This window comes from Haemorhous mexicanus, chromosome 5 (assembly GCF_027477595.1).
Source record: "Haemorhous mexicanus isolate bHaeMex1 chromosome 5, bHaeMex1.pri, whole genome shotgun sequence".
Classification (NCBI taxonomy): Eukaryota; Metazoa; Chordata; class Aves; order Passeriformes; family Fringillidae; genus Haemorhous; species Haemorhous mexicanus.
The window spans coordinates 8,485,991-8,511,424 of NC_082345.1; the positions used below are offsets into that span (position 1 = coordinate 8,485,991).

Sequence of the window (25,434 nt, forward strand, 5' to 3'; positions counted from 1 at the left end):
AAATTCACATCTTTAGTTCATCAGGTTGATCTGTAGTGCTGATTAGGAGTTTCTTGCAGATATTTTGAGATTATTTAATTTCATAGAAATTGGTATGTCTAGTGAATGAAGGAATCATGAGAACTCACAGCACTTAAAGGCAAAAATAAGGTCAGTATACAGCTACATCTCAAGTTTGGGGAATCTTACTAGGATTTTTCAGCAATTTTTGTTTTTTAAATCTGGATTTGAATAGAAGAGAGCTATTTTAATCTTAGCAGAAAGCTGACTTCCTGTCCCTAAGTAGCCCCAGCAAGGCCATTAAACTAGAGCCTGCAAACATAGCCACTTACCAGCTCCTGGACTGTCCTAACAGAGACAGCACTTTGCTACTTGTCCCTGCCTTTTTTGGTTTTTTTTGTTTCTGGCCCTCTGCTTTTGAATGTTTTTTACTTTACAGATTTTTTGCTATGTGTTTCTGGGCAATCAGTGTAGTCAGTCATCCTCCTTGCTCTCCCCAAAGCCCCTGTGCAGGATCCAGGCTTCCCAGAAGCCAAGCATGTTGCAGGAGGAGCAGCAGAGATCCATTATTTGTGTTTCTAATGTGCCAGTGTGTGGCTAGCACTAACTTTTAGCTAAATCCAGAAACTGATGAAACCCAGGAAACTGGGAGTGGCTGGTATTGGGGAAAACATCAAGTGCCTTCTAAGAGGTATAAACTGTAATTTGTTTGCACAGCTCCTTAATATTTTCCAGTATTAAAGATGGGAACCCTTTTGCATTTTCCAGAGGCAGACATGGAATCTGAAGATGTGGATAAGAGGTAGATAAGCCACTGGCACTCAGGTCTTGTTTAGTGCAGCCAACAAGTGACATGCCCAAGAAAGAGGAAAAGGTACAAAAACTTAGTAGATTTACAAAACCAAAAGATTTGTATTTGTCCTAAAAATGGGTAAGAAATCTAAGAGGTGACCAATGAAGAACTTCCAAAACTCTGACTGTCAGGGATGACACCAGGTGGTAAGAACTTCCTGAACAGCTGAATAGGTGGTGTCAGTGTTGTTCTTCATACAGCACAGGAAACACAGTAAACCTTGATTTTCAGTCCCAAGAACATGTGAAGAAGTACAAATCTGACCAGCTCCTCTTGCATTAATTCTAAAGTACCTGCAGCTGCAGGGCTTCCTTTGACCCACACTGAAGTGACACCAAGACTACAGACACACTGACACAAACAGCATATACCTTATCAGCTGAAAAAGGACACTTTTTTTTTAAACTACTTGGTTCCTGCTGACTTTTGTCTGAGGACCATAAATTACTTATGTGGTAGGAAGAGTAATAAGCTGCTTTGACATCCATCATAAGTGAATCACTGAATTGAATGGCTGACTTGCTACCTGGCAGTCAGGACAAGGAAGATTTTAAAAAGGAATGACTGCTGATTATCCTCCATTTCTATGCTTTCTGCTAAAGCGCAATTACCATCTACATTATTGCTTGTGTGTAAAAAATCCCCTTTAAAAATGTGAAAAATCGAAAAATTGCCTATTAATGGCCAGACTGGGATGGAGCAAAAGTAGAAGAAACTGAAAGAAGTAGAAAGTGAAATTAAAATGGTCAAAGTACATACATTTTATCTAGTTACAGGACTGCTTATGATAGCTCCTGGGCTAAGGTTTGTATGTGGATAAAAAACCATACACATAAGCCTTACACATAATTAGGGCAAGATTCTAGGGTGAAGCACTCCTTCCCTCTCCCCCATCCATGCATTTGATGTGAGGGCTGTTGGGGATTCAGCTAATGAACAGGACTGTCAGAGAGCATGGGAGGCAAGAGGCCACATGCAGCACAAGGAATAAAAATTCCCTTTGAAGGGACCCAAGGTGCAGAGCTGGCTCCTCATGGAGGCAAACATCTGTGGATACACACAGGAATAGAGACCCATGGCAATTTGAGACAATCTCTCTTAGACATCTGATAGTCCAGCAACCTACAAGTGCTATATTTGATAACTTTGCTGACTATTTTAAGTATATAATTTTTTTTTGCTATTCTTTAGGAGCAGAAATTACTAATTTTTAGTAATTTAAATTACTTAGTAAAAGTTTCTTAATGTAGTGCAACCATAAAAGCTCATTTTATACAACCCCACTGATTTCAGTAGGTGCACAAAGATTTGTTTGCAATAATCCCTTATTATACAATTCATGGTGTTTAAATGCTGGTTTTTTCCTAGCACTTGAAGGAAATACTAAAACCAGGCAATCTTCCTTTGTCCTGCTGTAACCATGAATATAATTTTGCCAACCTCCAAGACCTGCCAAAACAAGCAGGTCAGAGCTCTGACAGGAATGCTCTTGACCTGCTGTTATGGCAGATGTGGCAGTTGGGTTGACAGGTTCCTGGGGAATGTACCATTCCATCTGCCCCAGCATGAAGGAGAAAGACACCCCAATCTCCTATTACATGACCCATAGATTAATTATGTGGTGTGTGGATCACTGCTTCTCCCACAGCTTTCCATGGCTTGTGCATTACCTGCCTCCACTGCTGCTGTTTCACAGCTGTAATGATGTGCCATGATGGAAGATCCCTGGAGACCAGATACTCCTTCCAGTGACCCACATGGCACCAGAATGTCCATCTTGTTGAGGACATCTCACTGAGGACATCCAGTGACCCACATGGCACCCAGAATGCTCAACTTGTTGAGGACATCCAGTGACCCACATGGCACCCAGAATACTCAACTTGTTGAGGATATCCAGTGACCCACATGGCACCCAGAATGCTCACCCTGTTGAGGACATCCAGTGACCCACATGGTGTCGCCCTGATTTTTTAAATTTTTTCAAAGCCTTCTGATGTTTACACTCTTGTAACGAACTTCCTCACACACTTTATGTAAGTAACTTATTGTTTTGCATTCTTTTATGGAGGAGGAGAAATTTGATGGACTGTTAGTTTGTCCAGTGTCATTGGAGAGGTGGCCCTTTCACCCTCCAATCCACTGTCACTTCTGGAAACCTATAAATGTTGGAGTCAGAAATTAAAAGTGCATTTTTTACCTTGAGAGAGTTGTGTGTCCGCATCGTGTTATTTCGTGTCCTATAGCAACAACATGGCAGCCAAAATGCTCATCTTGTTGAGGACATCCAGTGACCCACATGGCACCCAGAATGCTCACCTTGTTGAGGACATCTCACTGAGGACATCCAGTGACCCACATGGCACCCAGAATGCTCACCTTGTTGAGGACATCCCGCTGACACCCAAGGTAGAGATGAGGCAGGATTCTAGTTGGGCCAGTGTTGGAAACAGGTAGGCAGGGTTGAGAAATGCAAGTAGGGATGAGTGTGGATTTTCCTTCACAGAGACCAGGGAAAGAGCTGGAGAACTCAGCAAATCCACCTGTGAGAGGAAGAGCAGGTATTTAATCTACAAACATGCTGATGCCCATGCCAGTTCTGGGAGAGCAGCATTTAGCATGGGAGATGGGGAGGCACCAAGGGGCAGCAGGAAAGCCTTGGCAGAGAAGCTGTACATGTGCCTTTCCTTAGGTCAGCTTTGTGGTTCTCCAGACAAAATGGGAAACACAATAATCCTTGGTTTTTCACTCCCTAGAATATGAGAATAAATACACATCTTTCTGTGAACCATACATCAGCAGCCAAGGCCTGGCTATGTATTCCCACTCAGCCTGGAATATTTATTTCTCTCCCTCCACTTCTCAGAAGTTTTTGATACTTCTTCCCATTCTTAGTATGTGGAAATGATTCTTCAGAAAAACAGGCACAGCACCCACCACACCATAAGCTGGCACACCTTTTAGTCTCCACCCTACCAAGGTGCTTTCTAGACACTTCCTTCTCCCATATCAGCTTTATACTGAGAGCTCAAGAAAAAGTCATGTTTTCTCCATTTGGTAAAAGCATTAATATGCATTTGGTAATGCTTACTTTTAAAATCCTACATTACTAATTAAAATCCTACAGTACTAATTAAAATCCTGCAACTATTTTGTGTGCTGCTCCACAATTAATGTATTTCATCCAGGACACTGGAAGAAGTTTAATCTTTCAAAACCACACCAAGCCAAGCCTTCTCCATCTCAGTGGGGGAAGTGAAGCTGGGGGAAGACTTGCAAAGCACAGTGAAAATCCCCAGCTCTTTCCTCCCAGATGAGCAGAGTTTTAACTGAAGGATGAGTAATTATAACCTGTTCAGAACAGAGCACCTTTTTATCATCAAGGAATTGAAGCACTGACATGCTCAATCTGCCAAATGCTATGTGAACTATGATTACAAGTTTCAAGATGTGAATTAAAATTACTCAGGAATAAGCTAATGTACTGTTTTGCCAGGGCTTGCATTACCATTGCCTGAATTATGTCTATCCTTTAGCTTTTAAAATCTGTATCATTAGTAAATGTTAAAATACCAAGGCAATAGTGTATAACAACTCATTTTATCTAATAAAAAAAGCAAGCAAGCAGATTCTAGAGCAAACATTTTATGAATTAATTCCTGCTCAATCTCCTGAATAAATAAATAAACAAATAAAATAAATAACTTTACTATTTTGTGAGACAAGCCAAGGCACTGCCCATCAGGAGCACAGATCCTGCTTGTTCCATTGAATGAGGGGAAGAGTTTGCAAAACAATTCTCTCACATACTTGCTAAATTTTATTCTGTATGGCCCAATGTTTTCCTTTCTGTTACAGGAAGCATTCCTTGAATTTATAGGGCAAATTCAGTATCATATACCTCTGATACTGAATTTAAGCAGTTATTTGAGAGGATAGTGAAGAAGAGGAAATCAAGTATTTGCCTTGGTTTCATTTGCTTATCCTTTATTTTCTGGAAGCATTGTTGGCTGCTTTGTGGATCCTCTCACTGACATGGCTGGAAATAGAGAACTCCTTACAAAGAAGCTGCAGAAGCAAGGATTTTACATCTGTGCTATCTTTGCAAAAGACTGCACGGGAAAAGTTCAGCAAAAAAGGTCTTCCCAACTACCTAGGGATTGGTCTCATTTCTGTGTGAAACCTGTGGCAAGAAATTAGGCAGGAAGCTAATGTGCAGAACACCTGAGATTTTGGGGAGATGGAACCCATGCTCTGTCATCCTAAGATAAGGAGCACTCTTCTTTTATTTTATTTTTATTCCAGGTCTTTATCAAGGCACATCAAAATTATTCAAGATTAGATGCTTCAATACTTCCTCCATGGCATTCATCCTTTCAAAGTCATGTTTCATCTTTTCTCCTCATGATTTCCTAGTAACATGTTGCTTCAGGATCTTTACAACATGAATTACACTCACAAAACTCTCAAATCTTCAAAGTCTGACATTATACTGCCTGCCTTTACATGTGCACTAAGTGAACCCTCCTTTCCTCTGAGCATATTTTAACCTGGTGTTAGTATCTGTACTGAACTGATTTGAGAAAGCACAAACCCAGTGATTTGGTTCAAATATTAAGCTGTCCGCCCTGCCATCCTCTAGGACCAGGTTTTCAAAAGGTTAGTAGCTTTTCAATGAATCTGGCTTTGATTTATGGCATTTCCCAATACGAAAAACCCATTCTAGGTCAATCTGTATGGAAAAATTGCTTTAAAAGCCCACAAGCAAGCAAACCCTAAACCAAGAAAACACTCACATATGCATCCTGGTTAAGTACCAATTTCTTTAAGTGCCACAGACTATCAGGGGTCTGGAACAACAGCATCTACATGTACAATCCTGGAGCTGTCATGGCATTATAAGGCTCATTACTGTTCAAAAGAACTGTACTCATCACTATTTGCTTGCACTAACTTACAAAATATACATATTTTAAAAATACACAGGGAAATGTATTTAAAAAACCCCTCAGCACCTAAAAATGTATAGAGAAAAGGGATTTATTTCAAATGTCTCTGTTTTCTAGCACAGAGGGTGGCTCCCCAGAAGAACTCTATGACCAGTCTACATGAGGAGCCTCTTATGAGGAAAGGGTTTTAAGCACTCAGACCACCTGTACACTTCTACTGTAAATGAAGCAGTTTTCAAAAAATCAGCCTTAGACACTTGGAAAATTAATTTAGTCTACAAGTAGGAATGCAGAACAGAAAATTGAGCCTTAAAAGAAAAATGGGGCAGGTTTTGTTTCAAATTCCATAATTTGGGGATGATCTTTCCAAGAAGGCAATTTTTTTCCTTTAAATCTCGTTACCTACCTCAGTTGGAACAGGGACATTGGCAGCACTGTATAGTTTGTTTTAATTAGAGAAAATACACTTTTCTTCTGGAGCTAGTTTTTAATAACACCCTTTCTTCCACCACTGCTCCAGCCTCATGTGAATAATAAATCAATTGCAAGAGCATGTTGAAACTATGGGGGGGAGGAAAGCAAAAATCCACACATCATTAACAGAGCTGCTGGGTTAATAGAGTTTCACTGAATTCTTTGATAAATGTCACTGGGCCTTGGAAATACATGACTGACATATAACTCCAAAATATTCTCTCCTCAATAGCTCTGAACCACACAGGTTTTCTGTATTCTTAGTGGTAAGCTGAGCTGAAACAGCTCTCTTGACATTCAACAGGATGTCTCTACAAAACCATGTCAAGGTGCCAAAAGCTCTCTGCTTTTGCAGCCCTTGTGTGTGGCAGACAACCCAACACCTCCCAGTCCTTACAGCAAAGTGTTTCTTGCTTACAAGCCTCCACATCCATTAGCAGAAATCTGGCAAGACCCAGTAAACCTCTTGATTGCCCTGTTGCTATGGTTCTGCAAAGTGGTGACTACAGACTTCCCTTTGATCAAGGCTTCCCTAACTACAGCTGGGATCATAAAGGTATGATCTCTAAAGGAATCTTGGTATCAGAAGTGTCAGCTCCCTTCTCAGCCAGCTCAGGAAACAAAACAGGGCCAAACAAGAAACAGATTAAAAAAGTTTCAGCACAATTCTGTGGTAAAAGTTATTCCTCCTTATAGATTCACTGCCTAAGTCCTTATATAAACAGAATTCCCAATTAACTTTGCTAGAAACAGGAAGAGGCAGGGAATGAATATGGGATCAGGAGGCAACAAATGATAGAGAAATATTGTTGATTTGGGAAGAGCTTCCTTTCACTGAGGGAATGGAATCCATCCAAATCCTTATGATTAATTAGTTTAACTGCCACTAAACACAAATCATAAATGAATCCAGAGGAATGACTCCTGGGAAGCACAAGCATTTACAGCAGTTCATTTCTCTGTGTTCTGTGGAAACAGAGCAGGAGCATTCCAGTGCTGCCAGCTGCCCTGCTGCAGTCACAGACAGAGCTCTGCAAACCACTCTGCAGGTTTGCAAATGAAGGATCAGCTAAGCCTCAAAGGTCTGGATTGAACACTTAGTTCAAAAGTTGTGAAATGCAGATCATATTTCATTGTTTTTATCCAATATTTAATAAAACCTTTCCAGTTAAATGACACCATAACAGGACAGGTGGATGGTTCTTATGTTCATTCCATGTTACACTGGTTTCTCTTCTTCCTCCTGGTATTTATATTTCCTTCAATGGGATGTCAAACCATTCAGAGATGTGACCGTAATGAGACAAGACAAATTCACAGGGAACATACTAAGTACTGATTTAGCCCAGGGAAGAGCAAAAAGGTTAAATAGAAGCATCAGTTTCAACAAAATTAGTTTTCAAAATGCAAGCATTGTTCCTCATTCACACCAGACCACAGATGCTCCCTCATACATCCATCCTATCTCTCAACTTAAATGTATTTCTAACATATAGGAAAAAAAATCATCAGGAGGCAATCCTAATATCTCTTTATAGTTGCTCATAACATTACTCTTGAAACAGCCAATTCTTGAAACAGCCAAGCTCCTTTTCATCATCAAGTGTCTGCAGAGATGTGCACCAGAATTTTTATCCTTAATCATCTAGAGAGAGCTGCTCTTGCTAATCAGGCATGTGCATACTGGCAAAGCAGACAAAGGAATGGAGATCTGAGTGTGCTTCAGAGATAAAGTGGGTTAAGTTTGTGTGTGAAACTGAAGAGCAACAGCTGAGGTGCAACTCTGAGTTTCCACATCTCTGCAAGGAAAGGGAAAGATGAAAAGAAGGGACCTGAGCATTAGGTGTGACTTGTTTTTTCTGTGTAACTCCATCCAAGTACAGAGATAACTCCTACAAAGGTGAGGGCTCCATGCATACACAAATCCTAACAGTTAAAAATGTAGAAACAAGCTGACAGTGCATTTGTGCCATGAGGATTTTGTACTATTTCTTTGTAAATGCAGTCATGAAACCTAACTTGGAATGAAAGAAAGGTGAGACAATAGGTGTTCACATCCCTTCACATGTTTGCAGTGAGCCTGGCCAGCTACAGCTCCATGGAGAACCCCAGCAATTCCTTCTGAGCCCCAGAGCCTGGCTGTGTGGCCAAGGCAGAGGGGAGAGGAGATTCAGCTGGAGAAGAGGTGGTAACCAGGGTGAAAGTCTCTGTCATCTTCTCCAACTAATGGAGACTAACTCCAGAGACCAGAGGAGCAGCTTTCCACTTTCAGGCTACAGAAACATGTTTTTCATCCAAGTAACTGAGGGGCTGCAGAACCAAGGAATCCCACCTGCCACCAGTGCCCATCTCACACTAGATCCTTGCACATTTCCAGCCTGAGCTCCCTGGTCATACCAGCAAATCCACCCTCAGCTCAGCTTTTCAGGGGGAGACACTAATTTGAGGCTCTGCACTGTACCAGTGCTCATTTCATACAGCTCACGAGAACTTCCATTTTTTTTTCATTTAGTTACTCCTTTTGTCAAGCCTTATTGAAGCTGACCAATGAGCTTTTGAAACATCTTTTGTGGGTGACAGCAGAGACACAGACAACATGGCAACCCCTAAGAGCTTGGCTTCTCTACAACTCTAGGCTAAGAAAAGCCTAAGAAGTGTTTATTATAACATCCTTGCAGCTCCAGCTGGCCCCATGTGAGGCACAGAAAGATCCTGCCTGGTGCTCCTGATGGAGATGTAAGAGACAGTGGATGTGTCCTTTCTCACATGGAGTCTGCTGGAAAAGACCACAGACAAGGCACACTGGTAACAGAGTAAACTGGCATTTTTCTGAAGTGCCATTCAAATCAGATACTGCTCCTTTCCCCCCTGTTTTGGATTGTGACTGTTCTGAAAAAGCCAAAGGGAGAAATTGGTTTTCTTTAGTGAATTCTTGAAAACAGACGAGAAGCTACTTCCTTCCTTTTCCGACAAGACCTAATTGTCTGCCAGTACATGAGTGTTAATTCAGCATCAAAAACCATTATTTTAAAGCAGGGGGTGGAAAAGGTCTGAGACCCAAGTGATGAGTCAGAAAACCAAAGACTACATGCACGTACTAAGACAGCATTGCAAGAAGAATATGAATCTTGTGGATTTAAGAGACAATTCCACCTTTATTTAAATCCAGAAGTTTCTTCTTCATTAAGGGCACTAATTATTCACAATTTTATATAACCTCAAACTAATAAATCTTATATTGCTATACCTTTCTAAAAAGGATATGGCCATACCTTTTTTCCCCTTTTTCATTTAATTTTACCTTTTAAAGGAAATAAATAATAAAAAGGCAGGAAAATTTGCAACTACCTCTAAAACATAATATTCAGGTCCTGTGATTCTAAGCAAGCCTCACCAAGCCTGTGTTCACTAAAGGTATGCAGTGGAGTAACTCATATTTAGCTTTTGGGGCTTTCTTTTCCTCTCCTAAATAGCAATTAGAATTTGTTACTGTAAATAGTGATTAGTGCCAGGGCAGTAAGGTAACATTACCAAAAACTAGGCTAAAAAAAAAAATAAATCAAGCAGCACTATAGCAAACACAAAATATCCAAACCCTGAAGTTTTAAGTTTGCTTTGCCTCGGAGGCTCTTGGTGCTCTTTCCCAGTCACATTCCTGTTGAACATTAACGTGTTTATCTAAAAGCTGCAGTATAGATTTTTTTCCCTTGCCGTAAGGAAGGAAAGCTGTAAACTTTCTGACTCACAAGTTTTATGAATCTGCAATGTTTCCACTCTGTTTAAACGAGGCACTACAATTGCCGCATTCCAGCCCCGCTCCGCAGGGACCCGTGCCATTTTCCATTACATAAGCTCAGGCTGGAGAGCCCTGTTGGGAGGGCTCCCATCCCATTCCTGTCCCCCCTCCTCAGCCATGGGCAGTCCTTCCACAGGATCCAAGGTTTCACACTTTGGGGAAGCCAGGGGTGTTTTTATTCCAGTGGTGTTCAGAAAGCTGCCCCGTTATTCCAGGTGTTTTACAAGCACAGTAGCAGGGGAAGTTCTTTGCCCTGGAGGGTTTCTGCCTTTGCTAAGACAAGGTTAATAGGCAGGTTAAGCAAACAAGGAAGGGAAGATATGTGAGAATGGGGTCAAGCTTCCCATCCCACCCAAGTGCCATATTCCATGTGGCGTGGCAAGTACAAAGAGCAGAGTGGACACCCTCACTCCCCCTTTCTGCCTTTAAGGGAAAAAAAACCCAAAAAACCTTCACCATAATTTCAGTCAATTAAATTTCACAGGCATCCAGAGGTATCCAAAACAAAAGCAAACTTAACAAGTTATTCTTGGGTTTGAGAAATGTTATGTGAGCTCTACTTTAGTCAAAACCTTGCTCTCTCTCAAAAGACAGCAAGTGGATACACATATGAAAGTAATAAACTCTACTCCCATTCTTCAAGTGCTTAAAACAATTATGGCAGTAAATGAACACTGAAAATTGCATTTTAAGTACAGAGGGGGGGAGGATAGTCAGAGGCCTGTCTGTAGCCAAGGGTACTTGCTTTCCTAAGCTCTCTTAAAAATTGATGGAGAGGGAGACTTTTCAAGAGGGTGATTCAGAGCGAAGCTCCTTTCTCACTCTCATCTCCTCCCTGCCAACACTGGCTGTACTCCATGGGTTATGGGACCACTTGGGGAATACTGCATTCCCTCAGCAAGAATTTACCTCTCTCAGTAGAGGCTTCCTTCTGATGGAATCAACCAATCAGAATGTCAGGAAAGCTGGCATCATTGTGCCAATCTCTGCTCCTCCAAACGGTGGCAGGATATTTAATAGCTCATTCACGCTAATTTCAATTTGCAGATAACCTGATTATTGTAGTTGATGACACCACCATTTTAAGGTGTGCTGGAGTACTCTGCAGATAGTTATATGTAGGAAACACTCAGAACATCAGTAAGCCACAACTGAAAGTTACAAAGCTCCAAATCCAAATGTTAAAAGGTGTCAGGATGTTTGCCAGGACTTTATCAAACCTTGTGCCTTCTTTCAGTCCACACTGAACCACCCTGACTTGCCATAGGGGACTGCAGAAACTGGGAATAAAGCCCTGTGTCACAGCCCTGGTCCCTTTAGCACATGGAAATTACCAACTCCACCTACAAGAGAATATTCTTCAGATTTCCTGCTCCCCTGCCACAGGGAATGCTTCCTTGGAAATAAAGCAGGGAGAAAGCACTGGGCTTTTCTTATCTAGGCTTTTCCTTAGACAAGTAAGACAACACAATGGTGAATATACCCTAGAGATACTTCAGTATTTTTACACTAAAGATTTTTTTAAATGGGCTTCCAATTTCAAATATTTCTAAAACGAATGGCAGGAAAAAGAAGACTGAAGAAGAGTTCCTGACTTGCTTCCTTCTCCTCATATCTTCCATGCAAGTCTTCCATTTGTTATACACACATTGTCAGGTGAGAGACAGGTTGGGGGAAACAAGGAATTGGGAAGTTTCAGCAAAAACATACCTTTTGCCACACTCCCTGGGTAATCACTCACTGCTTTGTTTCCAGGACCTTTGTCCAATCTCACTGAACTCATTCTGCCTAGGATGCCCTTCACTGTCCATGCATATGACCCCAACATTTGTCACTGAATAAAAACCAATAACTTATTTATTTCTCCTTATGACTACTTTGTGTCTGCAGTAGTTTGTCAGAGCTCTAGTGGAGGAAGAATCCACTACATCCCATTACTGCTGATATTTTTCATATTTTTCAGAAAGGTAGCAAGAGATTAGAAGGCAAGTCCCCACCAGCCACTGTGGGGTTTTGAGAGGGAGGCACACAGTGTTTCAGTGTTAGGCTATCACAGTTTTTAATGACAGTTTGTACACATAGAAGGGTTTTGTTTAGGTTTTTTTCCTGTCTTTCAGGATGCCTTCCATTTAGACAAAGTGTTCCCAACACAGACCAAAAAAAAGTTTAAAAAAACATCAACACAAAATAAAAAGTTGGGCTTCACCTTCTTCACAGGAAACATTTGAAAGGTAGCTGCCATGAAGACATCTGTGCTTGAATGAGCAGAACTAAGCCAGATTAAAAGCAGGGGAGAACAAGTATTTAAGGAAAGTAGAATGTGAATGCTTCCATTCACAAAGTGGAATAGAATTTAATCAAGACTCTTGATGTTTACTACCTTAATAATGGTCAATTAAACAAAAATCACTAGTCTCTCCTAACTGTTTCTGCAGAGCAAGCAGGAAAATCATAACACTACTAACTAGGAAAAGGACAACATTGCAAGTAAATCCAATTCTCAAACTATGAGAAGGAATCAGGTGACATCCCTGTGTTTAAATCTTGCTTAAGTCAGAGTAGAAGATGCCATGATGGGAATAGAATTAAGCCCTTGGTGTCCACATTTCAGTATCCTGCACTGTTAAAAATTAAGTACCAAACGGAATATTTAATTCCTGAAAACATTCCTCACCAAATTATAAGTATTTTTATGATGTTATATCAAGATCTTAAACTAATTGGTAAGGGTTACTTTGAGGTCTTTACAATAGCTACTTCAATCAAAAACAACCTCCAGGGCAGACCACACCTTTATGAACAACCGAAATAAAAAAAACACCTTACTGAGTGCTCAGTAATGGGGGGTTTCAACAAGAACAGAGGCAGGAATTTCAGATATTTGTTAAATACTCCTTATTCCATCCCAACAAAAAATATTTTCCTACTCCAAAATGTTTATTTAAGGTCACTATTTTAAATAAACCAGATTTAGTGGGATATGGAAAACTCAAGTCCAAAGGTTCTTCTTTTTACACAGTACACTGACCCCTGCCCTCATTATGGGCCATAAACATTTATTAGAGTTCGTCAGCAGCTTGCTGAGACAACATATTTTATCTAGTTTCCTACAGCCGCACATCAATAAAAACTCCAAGGAGCTTTCTGCAAGACTGAATTCACCCAATTCTCCTTCACTCCACATCCTCAAAGGTTTCTTGTGTGTGCATTAAGTAGCTAGATTTTTAACAGATGTAAAAAAAAAAAAGCACATGAAATAAGCACTTAACTGTAATAGATCAGTAGTAAATAATTTCCTTATATTTCCCTTTTTTTCTTGTCCTCCTCTTCCACTGGTTTTAAAGCCATCAGTTTGTTTTTGCATTCATAAATATCCCCATCCTAGCTATAAACAAAATTTAACAAATATATAAACAAATATACAAAATAGAAACAAATTATGTAAACAAACATAAGAGGAAATTCTCAAACCTGATCTTTGCCATTTGACACGCTAAAGTAAAAGTCCTGCATTTTATAAGGAGGATTTTGACACATTAAATTCCCAAACTAACCCTTACCAGCTGTGTGTGGCTAAGTTCATCCCAGCTCATGTACACTACCATCCTGCTTGTAGTTTAGGTAACATTTTCATCTTGAACAGAAAAGAAAACCATTTCTCCCAGTATCATTATGATACATGCAACTAGTGATTGGCCAGATGATGTACTGGGAAGCTGGGAACAGCTGGGAACTCCCTTCCTGGTCCTGGGCATTCCTAGGAGAGCCACAGGCAACTCTGAGAGTGGAGGCTGAGCACTTCTTTCATAAGGTCCAGCAGATGAGCCAGAAGATCAAAGACATGTCTCACACCAGTGAGGAACAGAGTGAGGAAGGGAAGTTCATGACACTTTCTGTGCTTGGCCCCTCCCCAACACCTCCCTGCCATGAGGTCTGATTCTCAGTTGTAAGAGAGATGTTTCTATCATGGAAATTAAGTTAAGGATAGACTCATTCCTGCCTGGAGCTGTAATCTACTTCAGGTTATTAAAAAAAAACCCTCAGGGCAGCTAGGCAGAGTTGGGAATTAGAACAATAAAAGGATTTCTGAGGAGATACTAACTGTTTCTAGACTGGCTTCTTTTTCAAATATCAATTTTCAGTTTAAGAGTTTAACTTCAGTTTAACCATTAATTTCAGCACTTTTGCATTAAGCATTTACTGTGCCTACACACCACACAATTCTTGGTAGCTCATATGTAAGAAGAGTTACTTAATCTAACACTATAATCCACCACCCACAAGTGTAATTCTTACCTAGACAGAAAGAAAAGAAAACAAAATCACCAAACCTAGCCAAAGCAAAACCCACTTGGCTTACTGTAAGTAAAGCTCACATGAGCACCAAACTCATGTCCAAGTGCAGAAATTATTCACTTTCTCTGCAATCACTTTCAAAACAAGTTGAGAAAAGTTCTCTCAGTACCACCTCTCACTGTCATGTGAAGTCACTGTCATGTGAAGTCACTACAAACTGTAGTGAAACCCTGTTGCTAAGAGGAAGCATCTCTCAGGAGTTATTTCCTTTCTCTCACCATTATGCTGTCTCTGTGTTTCAGCATTTCTCAGACACTAGGTGTACACTTCATTAGATCACTGATCCAGTCACTGCAATGGATTTCCTATTTACATTTGTCATTCCCTCTTCTTTCAGCCTTGGATCTACTTCACACCCCTCTTTGCTCCTTCTTGTGAACACTGTCTGCTGTTCCATGACAGAAATAATGGCACTAGCACATGCTGAGAGCAGCAAATCCTGTGTAATAAGGAATTGGATTTCTATAGGTGCTTTGACCTGGGATTTGAAATAAAAAACCCAAAAAACCAAACCAAACCAAACAACAACAAAAACAAACAAAAAAACCCAAACCAAACAAAACAAAATTTAAAAAATAAACAAAAACAAAACAAAAACAAAATTAAAAAAAAAAGGAGGGCAAAGGAAAATACCTAAATAAAGTGCTACCACTTAGGCACTTAGGGAGCTGAAGTTTAAAATGTCGCACAAACTAATCTCTGTAACTCTGGGAGATCATTTCCTTTGTTCTTATTTTAGCAATTACCAATTCAGTAAGGAAGAGATTTTCTTCCTACCATGTACAATACTTAAAAAACCAGGGAAGCCCTTTTTTTTTTACTATTTTTTGACCCTAAAGTAGATGACATATGCATCTAAAAACCTCTGCATTGCTCCATTTCCATTTACACAGAGTAATGGTGTAATATATCTCCTCTAAGATGCAATTTCTAAGCACTGCATGTATTCTGAGTGTCATTATATGCAAAAACAACTACAGAAAAGTCTCTGCTGTAACTGAAGCTTATACCAGCACTTGAAAACTGTACAGGTCTGCTCTGGCAACAGCATTTTCTTTCTTCTCTTTATTCAAGTGTTTCAGAGGTTTCTTTTGGTACATGTTACCTGAAAGGGGTTTCTTTTGTTACATCTTACCTGAAAGCAGATACACAGAGCTGAAGTTCTTCTCCAGTTTGCCCAGGAGCACAGTAAGAAAACAGTCAGATGAGAGAGAGGTCACATCTTTAGAACTTTGGTCATACACCACCACTTCCTGCTTGCAATCAATTTCAATCTGAAACACAAGGAACTCAGAGTAAAACAGGAAGGAGGAAGATGATAAAAAGCCCCACATTATCACCTCCATCAGGGTTCCCACATATTTGCTATAAGGGCAGTTCAGATATATAGATTTCTTATGCATTTGTTCACTAAACAGTTTTTATTTTATACTTCATAAGCCTCACAGATTTAATTCCCCAGAGAGTTTATAAATTGATTATTTGCTGCAAGTTGAAGCCCACTCCACAAATTTCTATAATTTGGTAATTTTATGTCACTTGTGAATTGCTCTACCATCAGCTAGGCTGGTGAATTTGTTTAAAAGCTGAGCTTTTGAGAAGGTGGCCCTACCTCACTTTCTGCTTCTGAGAGTTTTGTACATAAACAGTAAAGAGACCTTAAAGTGCCTCTAAGCCACACACATTTTGGTTACACGCACAACTTTATATATAAAATAAAAAGCTTCATTTTTAACATGTCAAAGCAAGAACATAGTAGATTATTTTTGTTCCTAAAACACATGAAACAAATATCAATGGATAAAAAACCCCCAATATCCCCTCCACACACACACACACAAACACACACGCAGACAGAGGCACACATTAATTTTAAACAGCATAGCTATTTTCTTTTCACTGATAACACTACTTGGAGAAAACCACACTGCTCCTCCCAATTAAATAAACAACAAAACAAACACCAAAATTCATCAAACTACCCCTATGAAAAGCCCTTTAAACAGCAAGTAGGAGCCAGAACTGACAGAGAGGCAGTTTCTTTGGAAACCAAATGACCACCTGCTAAGCAAGCCCCACCACCACAGACCTCCAAGAATCTTTCAAAGTTTAGGAGAGAATCTCTCCTGCCTTAATTACATACATTTGAGAGACTGTGCTTTGCAAGACACACAAGAATCCTGAGAACATTCTTTCTGATTAATTTCTAAATCCTCCCCTTAACTCTGTCACTGATTCTACAAAGAATCCCAACGATAAACTCAATAGTAACCAATACCCTCTTTGATCAGGTAAAATCTCAGCTAAACTCAGTCCTCTAATGTTGTTGGGTTTTGGTTGTTGGTTTGTTTTTTCTCATTTAATTAAATACTTAAGGAAAAAATATTACAAGTTGCTTTCCAGCCACTCCTTTAAAGAAACACAAGGAATAAGAGGAAAATGACCCCTACCTTGTGTTTTGCTGAGTGCTGAATGAGCTCTGTGATCAAAACTTTGTCCTGCTGCAGCCTGCGCTTCATGAGCTTGGAGCAGTTGATGTTGATGGCATCCAGGATGTGGGAGGTGTTGTACTCCACAAAGGGGCGGCTATCAATCAGCAGCAGCTTCTCTGTCCCACTCTCCAGCAAAGCCACCAACTTCTCCGGGACAATGAGCTGGGTCCTGATCATCTCATGGGCCATGACAACAACGAGGCCTCTTTCCCCACCGCCCTCTCTAATTTGCTGCGATGATGTAATGGCTGTGTACTCAAAGGCTTAGCCACACCATTGTACTAGAAGTGTATGAGGTCATGCTGGTAGTGACTGGCAAAAGAAAAGTTAAATCCATTTTCAGAAAGAGCTGTTGGACTGAGCGTCTCCTCCTGCTTCCAGTTGATGTACAAAGGGTTGGCTCCACAAAGCGGCCCCTCACGTCTGATTCATCGGGAGATGACTACGGAGTGGCCATTTCACAATTCACACAAAAGATGCTTTCTGGCTGCTGCTGCATTACATCATTCTTTACCTTTGCTCCCACCCATCAGCTTTACAGCAGATTGAGAGCCTGTAAGAAGGGGAAGATGAAAAAAACAAAAAACACAAACCAGATGAGGCCATGAAACTTCGCAGAACAAAACATTCAGCTCTTAGCTTAGCTGTACAGTGGGCCATACATGGAATAAACACATTCCTGAGGAGTTCTCCTCTCTGCTGGATGTGCCAAACACCTAGAGAGAGCATTGGCAACTGCAGGCTCTGAATCCATTCCAACGATCTTGCCTGGACAATTATCTTGTATTTCAGGCAACATACCCTGCCTTAATTGCAGACTTTTGTTGCCACTAGCTCTGCCTCTTCACAAGACTTTGTTAGAACATAATTAAGAGATGCTGCCCTACATCATGGTATTCCTTTCAATAGCAAAACTATTTAAATGCATTTCAGCACTGCACCACTTAGTAAAAAGTAAAATTTGTTTTTAAAACACTTTAAACATTTTAAATATTAAACATTTCGAAGTTTAATGACTTGAAAAATATTTCACAAAACAGCACTGCAAGTTGGAAAACTAAAACTACACAAAGGAAAGGACCAAACTTACATCCACCTCTCTGAAGGAAATGCTTGAATAGAAACCAGGACAAGATGCCACATGAGGACACAAGCATTTTATTTGAATTAATCACCAGAGATGGATGAGGTCTCACACTACTGGAAAGTAAAGCAGTGAGCACTCTCCTGTTCTTCCTAGAGCTGTGTGATGCTTATGGGAGGTGTGTAACCCCCAGCACTCATGCTAAATAATCTTTGAAACAAACTGTATTTCTCTAAAATTAGATCCTGACAGCATCTGAACAACATCAGCTGAAAGACTGGCAGCAGCAGAGCAGTCAAACCCCAGCACCTTTAGCCCTCTCCTTGTAGCACTGCCTCAGCTGCCCTTAGGCTCCTCAGGGTGTCCCAAAACATTCTGATGGCACAAGTTCTTGTAGGAACACTCCTCAAAAAGGAGCCACCACGGGGCTATATCCTTCAGGGATTTAGCTCACATTTGAGCTTAGATTTTATAGTGTTGACTTGCTGCTTCCATTTGAAATGTTTATTTGTTTACCTTAATTGCAAGAGAAGTAATCAATTCTAACTATCAAGAGATTTATATTAAAAGTCCTGGCAACAGGCCAGTTGCGTTTGGCAGTGGGAAATCCCAGGTCTGATGTTTTACTCTTTAGATATATTGTACAAATGTAGGTACAAACCTACATTTGCACAATGTTAAGCAAAATAAATTCTGCAAAAAGTACAAACTTGACGTTAACAACCCAAAAGAGGAAACTGGAAGTTGTTTCATGAGTTTCATGTGGCAATACAAGAAAAACACCAGCTTCCACGTAGACAGACATTAGGCTGACAAAATGTGATCTTCCATTTGTCCTGATTTAGTGCTGTTGTGACAGTGCTGTTCAGCTTGCCCAGATAAATGGAAGCTCATAGCAGTGAAATGCACATTTCTGTAAACTGCAGTAAAACTATTGGAAAATATAATACAACAAGTTTTAATTAAATGTTTTAAAGAACTTGGTTGGCAGGTGTGCCCCCCCTCAAAGAGCAGTCATTTTACACTAGTCTCGGGAAGGTATGAAAAGACAATTGATTTTCAAAGTGACATTTTGCAAGAGGGAGTGGGGTAGGGGAGGAATCTTGATAGTTATGTCAAATTTTTCCTTCCCAGGAAAATAGTATTCTGCAATATTTAAAATTTCTCTTAACATTTCCTGTCACAAATTTTGATTCTCTTTTATTCACATCAAAGGTTGCCAGATACCAAATCCACTGAACTGATTGAAAACTTTTCCACTGGCTCTAGTGGGAATTGGCTCCAGCTCCTTTGCAAGCTAGACAGTTTGTTCATGAACTAGACAGTTTGTTTTGATGGATAAATTGCTGACTTAAAGCTCAAGTAATAACAGGAAAATATAGCAGCTGAGAAAGTACAGAACTCTAAAACAGATGCTGTTAGAAATACTAAATCTTTAATTTGCAACTTTCAATTTGGGTATGCTTCTTATCCTCTAAAAGCTTAGTGTTTGCCTTCTCAGCCTTCACTTTCATACAACAGGAGTTTGTTTCAGAAGACTCTTGAGAAGAACTCAAACCAGTCATATCTGGTGAAAAGGTAAAGAGCACATAAAGAACATAGGGCAAATGGGCTTCAGTCAAGAACCCTTTCAAATTGCCCTATTACCTCAACATACCAAGTACCTTGAAAAGATTCTGCCCATGGTGTGAAAGCAATAAACTTAACAGTAATGTCACATTCAGTTATTGCCACTGAAGTCCTATTTTGACAGGAACATCTCCGTGGTGCTGGGGAGAAACAACATTTTATAAAGTACAGGATTTTCTTTTAATTCTCTCAGTTTCTGGAACTATCAGTGTTTGGGAGTCTTCCCTGGGACCTATATAAACAAGAAGAACTGGCAGCCTCTTGCTTTAGGTAAACACTTGAGCACTCATCCCATTCCTCATGACTGCTCTTATCATTCAGCTTCCATGAGGTGTTGAAACATCTGTTTAATTTCTAATGCATTTGTAAAACAGATAAAATTAAATTTCTTGACTGTTCTCTTTCTACTTGTGACTTAGATCTCAATGGTATAGTGTCTCTTAAAATGATGTCATATAATGCATTGCCCCAAACAGGCCATTGTGCTGCTGACCTCAAAGCTAGGAAGCCATCCTAGTCACAGGGTGTTCTGTGCTGAAATCAGGATTATGAAAAGTGATCCATAATCAAGCCATGAGAATCTCCCACAGGGTCTTTTATGTACCCACTGGGAACACTGCATGGCTGCTTCCTCCTTCTAGAGGGTCTGCAACACTGGCACTTTTAAACAAGAAAATTAAACATCTAACTCACTATGAAATGAAAAAGATCTGTTCTACACTTGCCCAGTACCTTTACAGCTTTTCCTTTTTGTTTAAAGAACCAAACCAACAATTTTCCTACTATCTTGCACACAAACAGCAGTGGATGACTAATGTTTACATGTCTGTTTAATTTTATAGGATCTCTTGCCTCAGGGATTCCTGTCCCCATCCCAGCTGGTTCAGATGCAGTGAAATAAGCAAGTGCCACATTCTTGGTTATGTGGTTGTGTTTGGTTTTTCAGTCACTATAACTCACATTGGATGCACTCCTTTAATTTCTACTGTATGCACTCCTTTAATTTCTACTGCTATCACTTTGACTCCAAGCAATTCCTTTCCATCACAACAGGATGGTTGCTTAAGTTCTCAGGTTTTGGTTCATATAGAATCACAGGATTATTCAGGTTGGAAAAGACCTCCAAGATCATTAAGTCCAACTGTTAAAGTAATATTGCCAAGTCCATCACTAAGCCATGTCCCTAAGCTCCACATCTACACATCTTTCAAATACTTCTGGGGATAAGAGGCAGATGTGTTAGGAATATATTTTAAAAACTATCAGAACAAGAGTGTCTAATTCTAGCCCAGTTAAGGAACTAGCAAAGACCTTCTCAAAGCCTTGCTACAATCTCTGAAAGACTTCTGCCTCACATAAGAAGATAACCTTGAATCTGAACCTTGCTGTCATAAATGTGTGGCTACGTCACTAATGCCTGCTTTGTCAGGAGCCTCAGCAGTGCTCCCACGTCATGCAAAACTCTGACAAAATCACTTTACAGCACCTGAACAAGGTCCTGATGGGCAACGTTTATGGACTCAGCTGAAACACCTGACAGTTTTTTTGAACTGTATATTTTTCTACTTTTAACAGGCAAACACATGTACATATGAGAAAAACATTATCATCCCCTAGAGTCCTTTTCATGGTTCTTAAAGTGGGCACCCTTGTAAAAGAAAAACTGAAAGGCTGACTTAAAACACCAATGTAGAACATCCCAAACTGCAGGACACAAGCCACTGCTGGCTGTTAGAAAAGGGGTATTTGGCTTCAGTGTTACTGGGAGTGGCCAGTGGTTCAATAGCTGGTGCCAATTCCACCAGCACCAGAGCCTGTTACCACAGACATGTGTGATACTGGACAAAGAAGTGTACACAAACTAGAGAGGAACTCCAGATCCAGGGACCACAGGGTGAATTCCTACTCCTGCAAGAATCATTCCCTCACCGGCCTCAAAAAGATGGAAATAAATTGTGTTCTGGATGGTTCCTTTTCCCAGTGTTACAAGACACTAAGTAACAGCTGAGAGAGGTGCAACCCTTGCTCAAGATTCTACTCAGTGTTCAGAAACACAGAGTGTCTCTGGAGCAAAAGGGAAATAAAATTTTTAATTGAAAGTGAGGAATAGCTGTTCTTTTGAATTCAGCAAGCAAGCCAGCAAATTCCAGAGATCAACAACTGTGTAATAAAGTGCAAAGTCTGGAAAAAAAACCAGTAGCTGAAGTTAGAGAAGCATAAGTATTACCTGTCATTGTGCAGAACACATAGGAGTGAGATAACAAATGCTTGTCAATTCAAAGAGCTCTGTTAGCAAGGACTCATGTCATTCCCTCAGCTCAGGGGAATGAGGGTGTCTTGGGCTTTTTGGATGATTCAAATAAGCATCACTATCTCATAAACACATCATTTCCTCATGCTTCCTGGCAGGGAGGTTGAAGAACAGACAGTTTCCACCACCCTCTGAGCACTCTTCACTGTGGTGCAAGATTGGACAGCAGCAGAGAAAGTCACTTAAATAGAAACACATAGTTTTTTCTTTTTTAATGTCACTCATGTACCACGTTCATAAAAAAGCAGTTTAAAAAATTTCACCCTGTTTTCCCTTGCTTATCTATGGTGCTCCCTCTTCTCCTACTTTTAACCTACTGTACTTTTATCCAATATATGCAGTCAAAATGTATATTGTTAATTTTCTCTTCCTTGTAGAAACACCAGCCACACACATTTTAGATTACACACTCTACCACCATGAGAAAGGCAAGTGTAATGTATTGGAAAAAACATAGAAGAAGGTGGATTTTCTGTTCAGTACTCTTGTCTTTCATCCTGCTTGACTAATCACTCAACTTTGATTACTAGTTCTAAAGAAAAGTCTCCCCATTTCTTTGGGCTCATCAATGTGAAAACAGACACAGAGAGAGTCAGAAAGGAAATCAACCTCCCACAAATACACTGCATTAAAGACATCCAGTTAAGATCTTTAAGCTCACTCCATTTCTACACCTACTGCTCAGCAGCATTTTTACCACTGGCACTCTGAGACAGCTGGGCTAAGCAAGAGGAATGGGCCTTCCATTTAGATAACAGATATTTCCTGTCTCACAAATAATCCTATTTGAAATAATATATATTATTTCAAAATAAAATCAAAAAGCACACCAAACCACCACGTTTTGCTGACCTACTCAGCATAGCTCTCAATCATCTGCAATGTTCTTGCAAATATCATCCATGCACCACCACCATCTCTAAACAATAAGCCAGGTTATCATCACTTGCTTTTACCAGGGAGCCAATCTCGTTGACATTCCCAGTGAAACAATAAACATTTCTTAAATGTGACTGCAGGGAAACCTGACTGGCAGAACGTGGCCTCCTGGGAAGCATTAGAACATGCTGTTGATATGTTACATCACTCTATTCAAATGACAGACTTAATCTGGGGACTCCCCTCTCCACCCAATCGAGCGAGAAGCTCTTTCCATTTCAAAATACTTTTTCACTGCAGGTTCACAGCATATAGGTCTGTGGCAAACACAATGAAAGATTATTTAATCTGCTTCAAACATATACTATAATACATTACATTTTTAGGTTCCTGTTGTCTGGGACACTAGACAACCAGGAAGAGTGTCAATGGATTTTTTAAAAATGGTTTTCCCTCTATGACCTCCAAGTCAAAGCAACATAAAATTTTGGAGTAGGACTTTTTTATTAATTTATTATTATTTCATGTCAAAAGCTGTTACTCACCTACATTTAAGTCACAATTTATATGGCCTGAACAGGACAGAAGGTGGTCCACATACAAAGGCCAGCAGAAGGAATTACCTAAACACAGGAAAATAATAATATTAATAACAACAGTAATAAAATCCTTATTACAATATTAAAAAACACCAAAAAAAAACCAGACGAAGACCCCCCAACCCAAACCAGTAAATGGATTTTCCACTTTCAGTGCAGTCATTTGCTGTACAACTCCTCAAAAACATGAAAACCTAGGTGAGAAGTTATTTATGAATGCTGGCATTCATTTATATGGAATGGGTCCAAAATAGAAAGTTACACTACACTGATTTTCTAAAAGAAAAGTGAAAAAAATCACCACAGCAAATCCCTATACTATCTTTAAATTGAATTTTTTTTTAAAAAGATGCTTTAAAAAACCCCAGCTAACAAAAACCAACCAGTGTTAGCCTTCCAAACTCTTTGACATATCTCACTGCTAGAAAACCAATGTACAGCTCAGCATTAAAGGTGGTGCATTTGCACGGAATTAAACAAATTCACAATCTCCTGATCAGTACCTATTAGTGTGAAAGACTGCCACAAGTAAGTGTGAATACAGCTGTATTTTGCATGGACAGAGACCAATGAAACAGGACATTTGTGTAATTAAGCCCACTTCTCCACACTCTAAAAAAGCCAGCACTGGAAACTGATAATACTAGTGTCACCAATCATTACACACAGTCATACCCATACAACTTCTACCCAAAGCACCTGCTGTTCCAACAGGAACAATTTAAATTACAACTTTTACACAAGGAAGCAAAGATAAACACGTCAGCATCGGTTCCAAACTGTTTCCTGGGCAGCTTAACCCAAGATTCAAATAATTTCTGCCAAGAGATGACAGCTTCCCTTAATCACTGTGATATAAACCATGACAAGAAATTATTGCCAAGCAGTGCCTTGCTGTGAGATCCAGGAGTGACTCTGAAGCACGGAGTAAAGGATATGACAACTGAGAAGAGCCACCCCAGCAAAGGGCTGGGCATGTTATGGTGAACAGCCTGAAAACCCACAGCATCCCACAAGGAAAATAATTACAGGGATCAATCCCTTCTCTGTCTTTAGGCAAATGGCAGCAGTAGAAATGGGGTGAGAACCCTTCAGACAATACTGAGGTTACAGCCCAGAACAGGCTTTGCTCACTAGGCTCATCTCTTGACTGGGACTCTGTGTTTTTTCCCTGGAAGGACCCAGGCTGGAGATCCTCTCTCTTCCATCATTAGTATGCAGGCATATGTATGTGAGAGCAGCAGGGCAGAGAGCTGGATGAGAAGATCTGTTGAAATTGGGCTGGGTCCTTTTCGCCCCTCTGCCTGCTCCAGATTCTCATTCCTTTCTGAGCCTCAAGAAGAGGCTCTGCAGACTTCCCTTTCTCCTTTCCTTAATCCAGTGGCAAAAGCCTGGCAGAAGGCAATAGAGAACAAAGAGGAAACCCATCCTACTCTTCGTTCTTGTTGCTATCCCTTTTTCTAATCTCATCCCAGAAATGAACACTAAAGTAATGCTCAGCACTGATGAGGCTCTGCCTAGAGACAGGGCCCGATGATCTGAGACCACCTTGTGACAGCCCAAGGAAACAAAGTCCTGAGACAAAAAGCATCTCCCCTTTTGTTCCTTAGTGCCTCACATGCAGCTCCTGAAGTCCCCCTGAAAGCTGTCAGGCAGCTTTCACACTCACCACTACCTGCCTCTGTGCCATCCATGCCATGCCATGACTCCTTCTGCCAGCCACACCTCTCTGATGTTCTTACAAATAAACCAGCTCTCACCTCAGGACACTATATTCTGTTTTCCCCACTTTAATAAATACATGTAAATCAAGTGTTTAAAGCAGCCCCCTGAGCCCTTATTTCACCACAGAGAATGATTAATTCTGCTGAAGAGCAGATGAGAAACAAAGCATATACTTAATTTCAACACCGTTTACTGGAAGGAGGTGTCACATTTTAAGAACAGGATCCACTCATGATTAAGACTGAACTCCTGCAACTTCAGCCATAAGCATTAAGCATATTTGGAAA

At 40.2% G+C, this 25,434-nt stretch overlaps 1 protein-coding gene across 5 annotated transcripts in view; it reads right to left on the reverse strand.

Annotated features, from left to right (window-relative positions):
* The window catches only part of DUSP16 (dual specificity phosphatase 16), a 63,984-nt gene that overhangs the window by 12,088 nt on the left and 26,462 nt on the right, over nucleotides 1–25,434 (reverse strand). For 2 of the 5 annotated variants that reach the window (XM_059845806.1, XM_059845803.1), the window contains exons 2-5: nucleotides 23,373–23,446; nucleotides 16,879–17,473; nucleotides 15,564–15,702; nucleotides 3,233–3,396 (exon numbers count right to left, since the gene is read on the reverse strand). In XM_059845806.1, the coding sequence (XP_059701789.1) occupies nucleotides 3,233–3,396; nucleotides 15,564–15,702; nucleotides 16,879–17,109 (534 nt within the window). In that variant the 5' untranslated portion in view covers nucleotides 17,110–17,473; nucleotides 23,373–23,446. Of the gene's footprint in view, nucleotides 1–3,232; nucleotides 3,397–15,563; nucleotides 15,703–16,878; nucleotides 17,474–21,860; nucleotides 22,126–23,368; nucleotides 23,447–25,434 lie in introns of all 5 variants that reach the window. The other 3 variants (XM_059845802.1, XM_059845801.1, XM_059845804.1) reach the window with 2 other exon arrangements.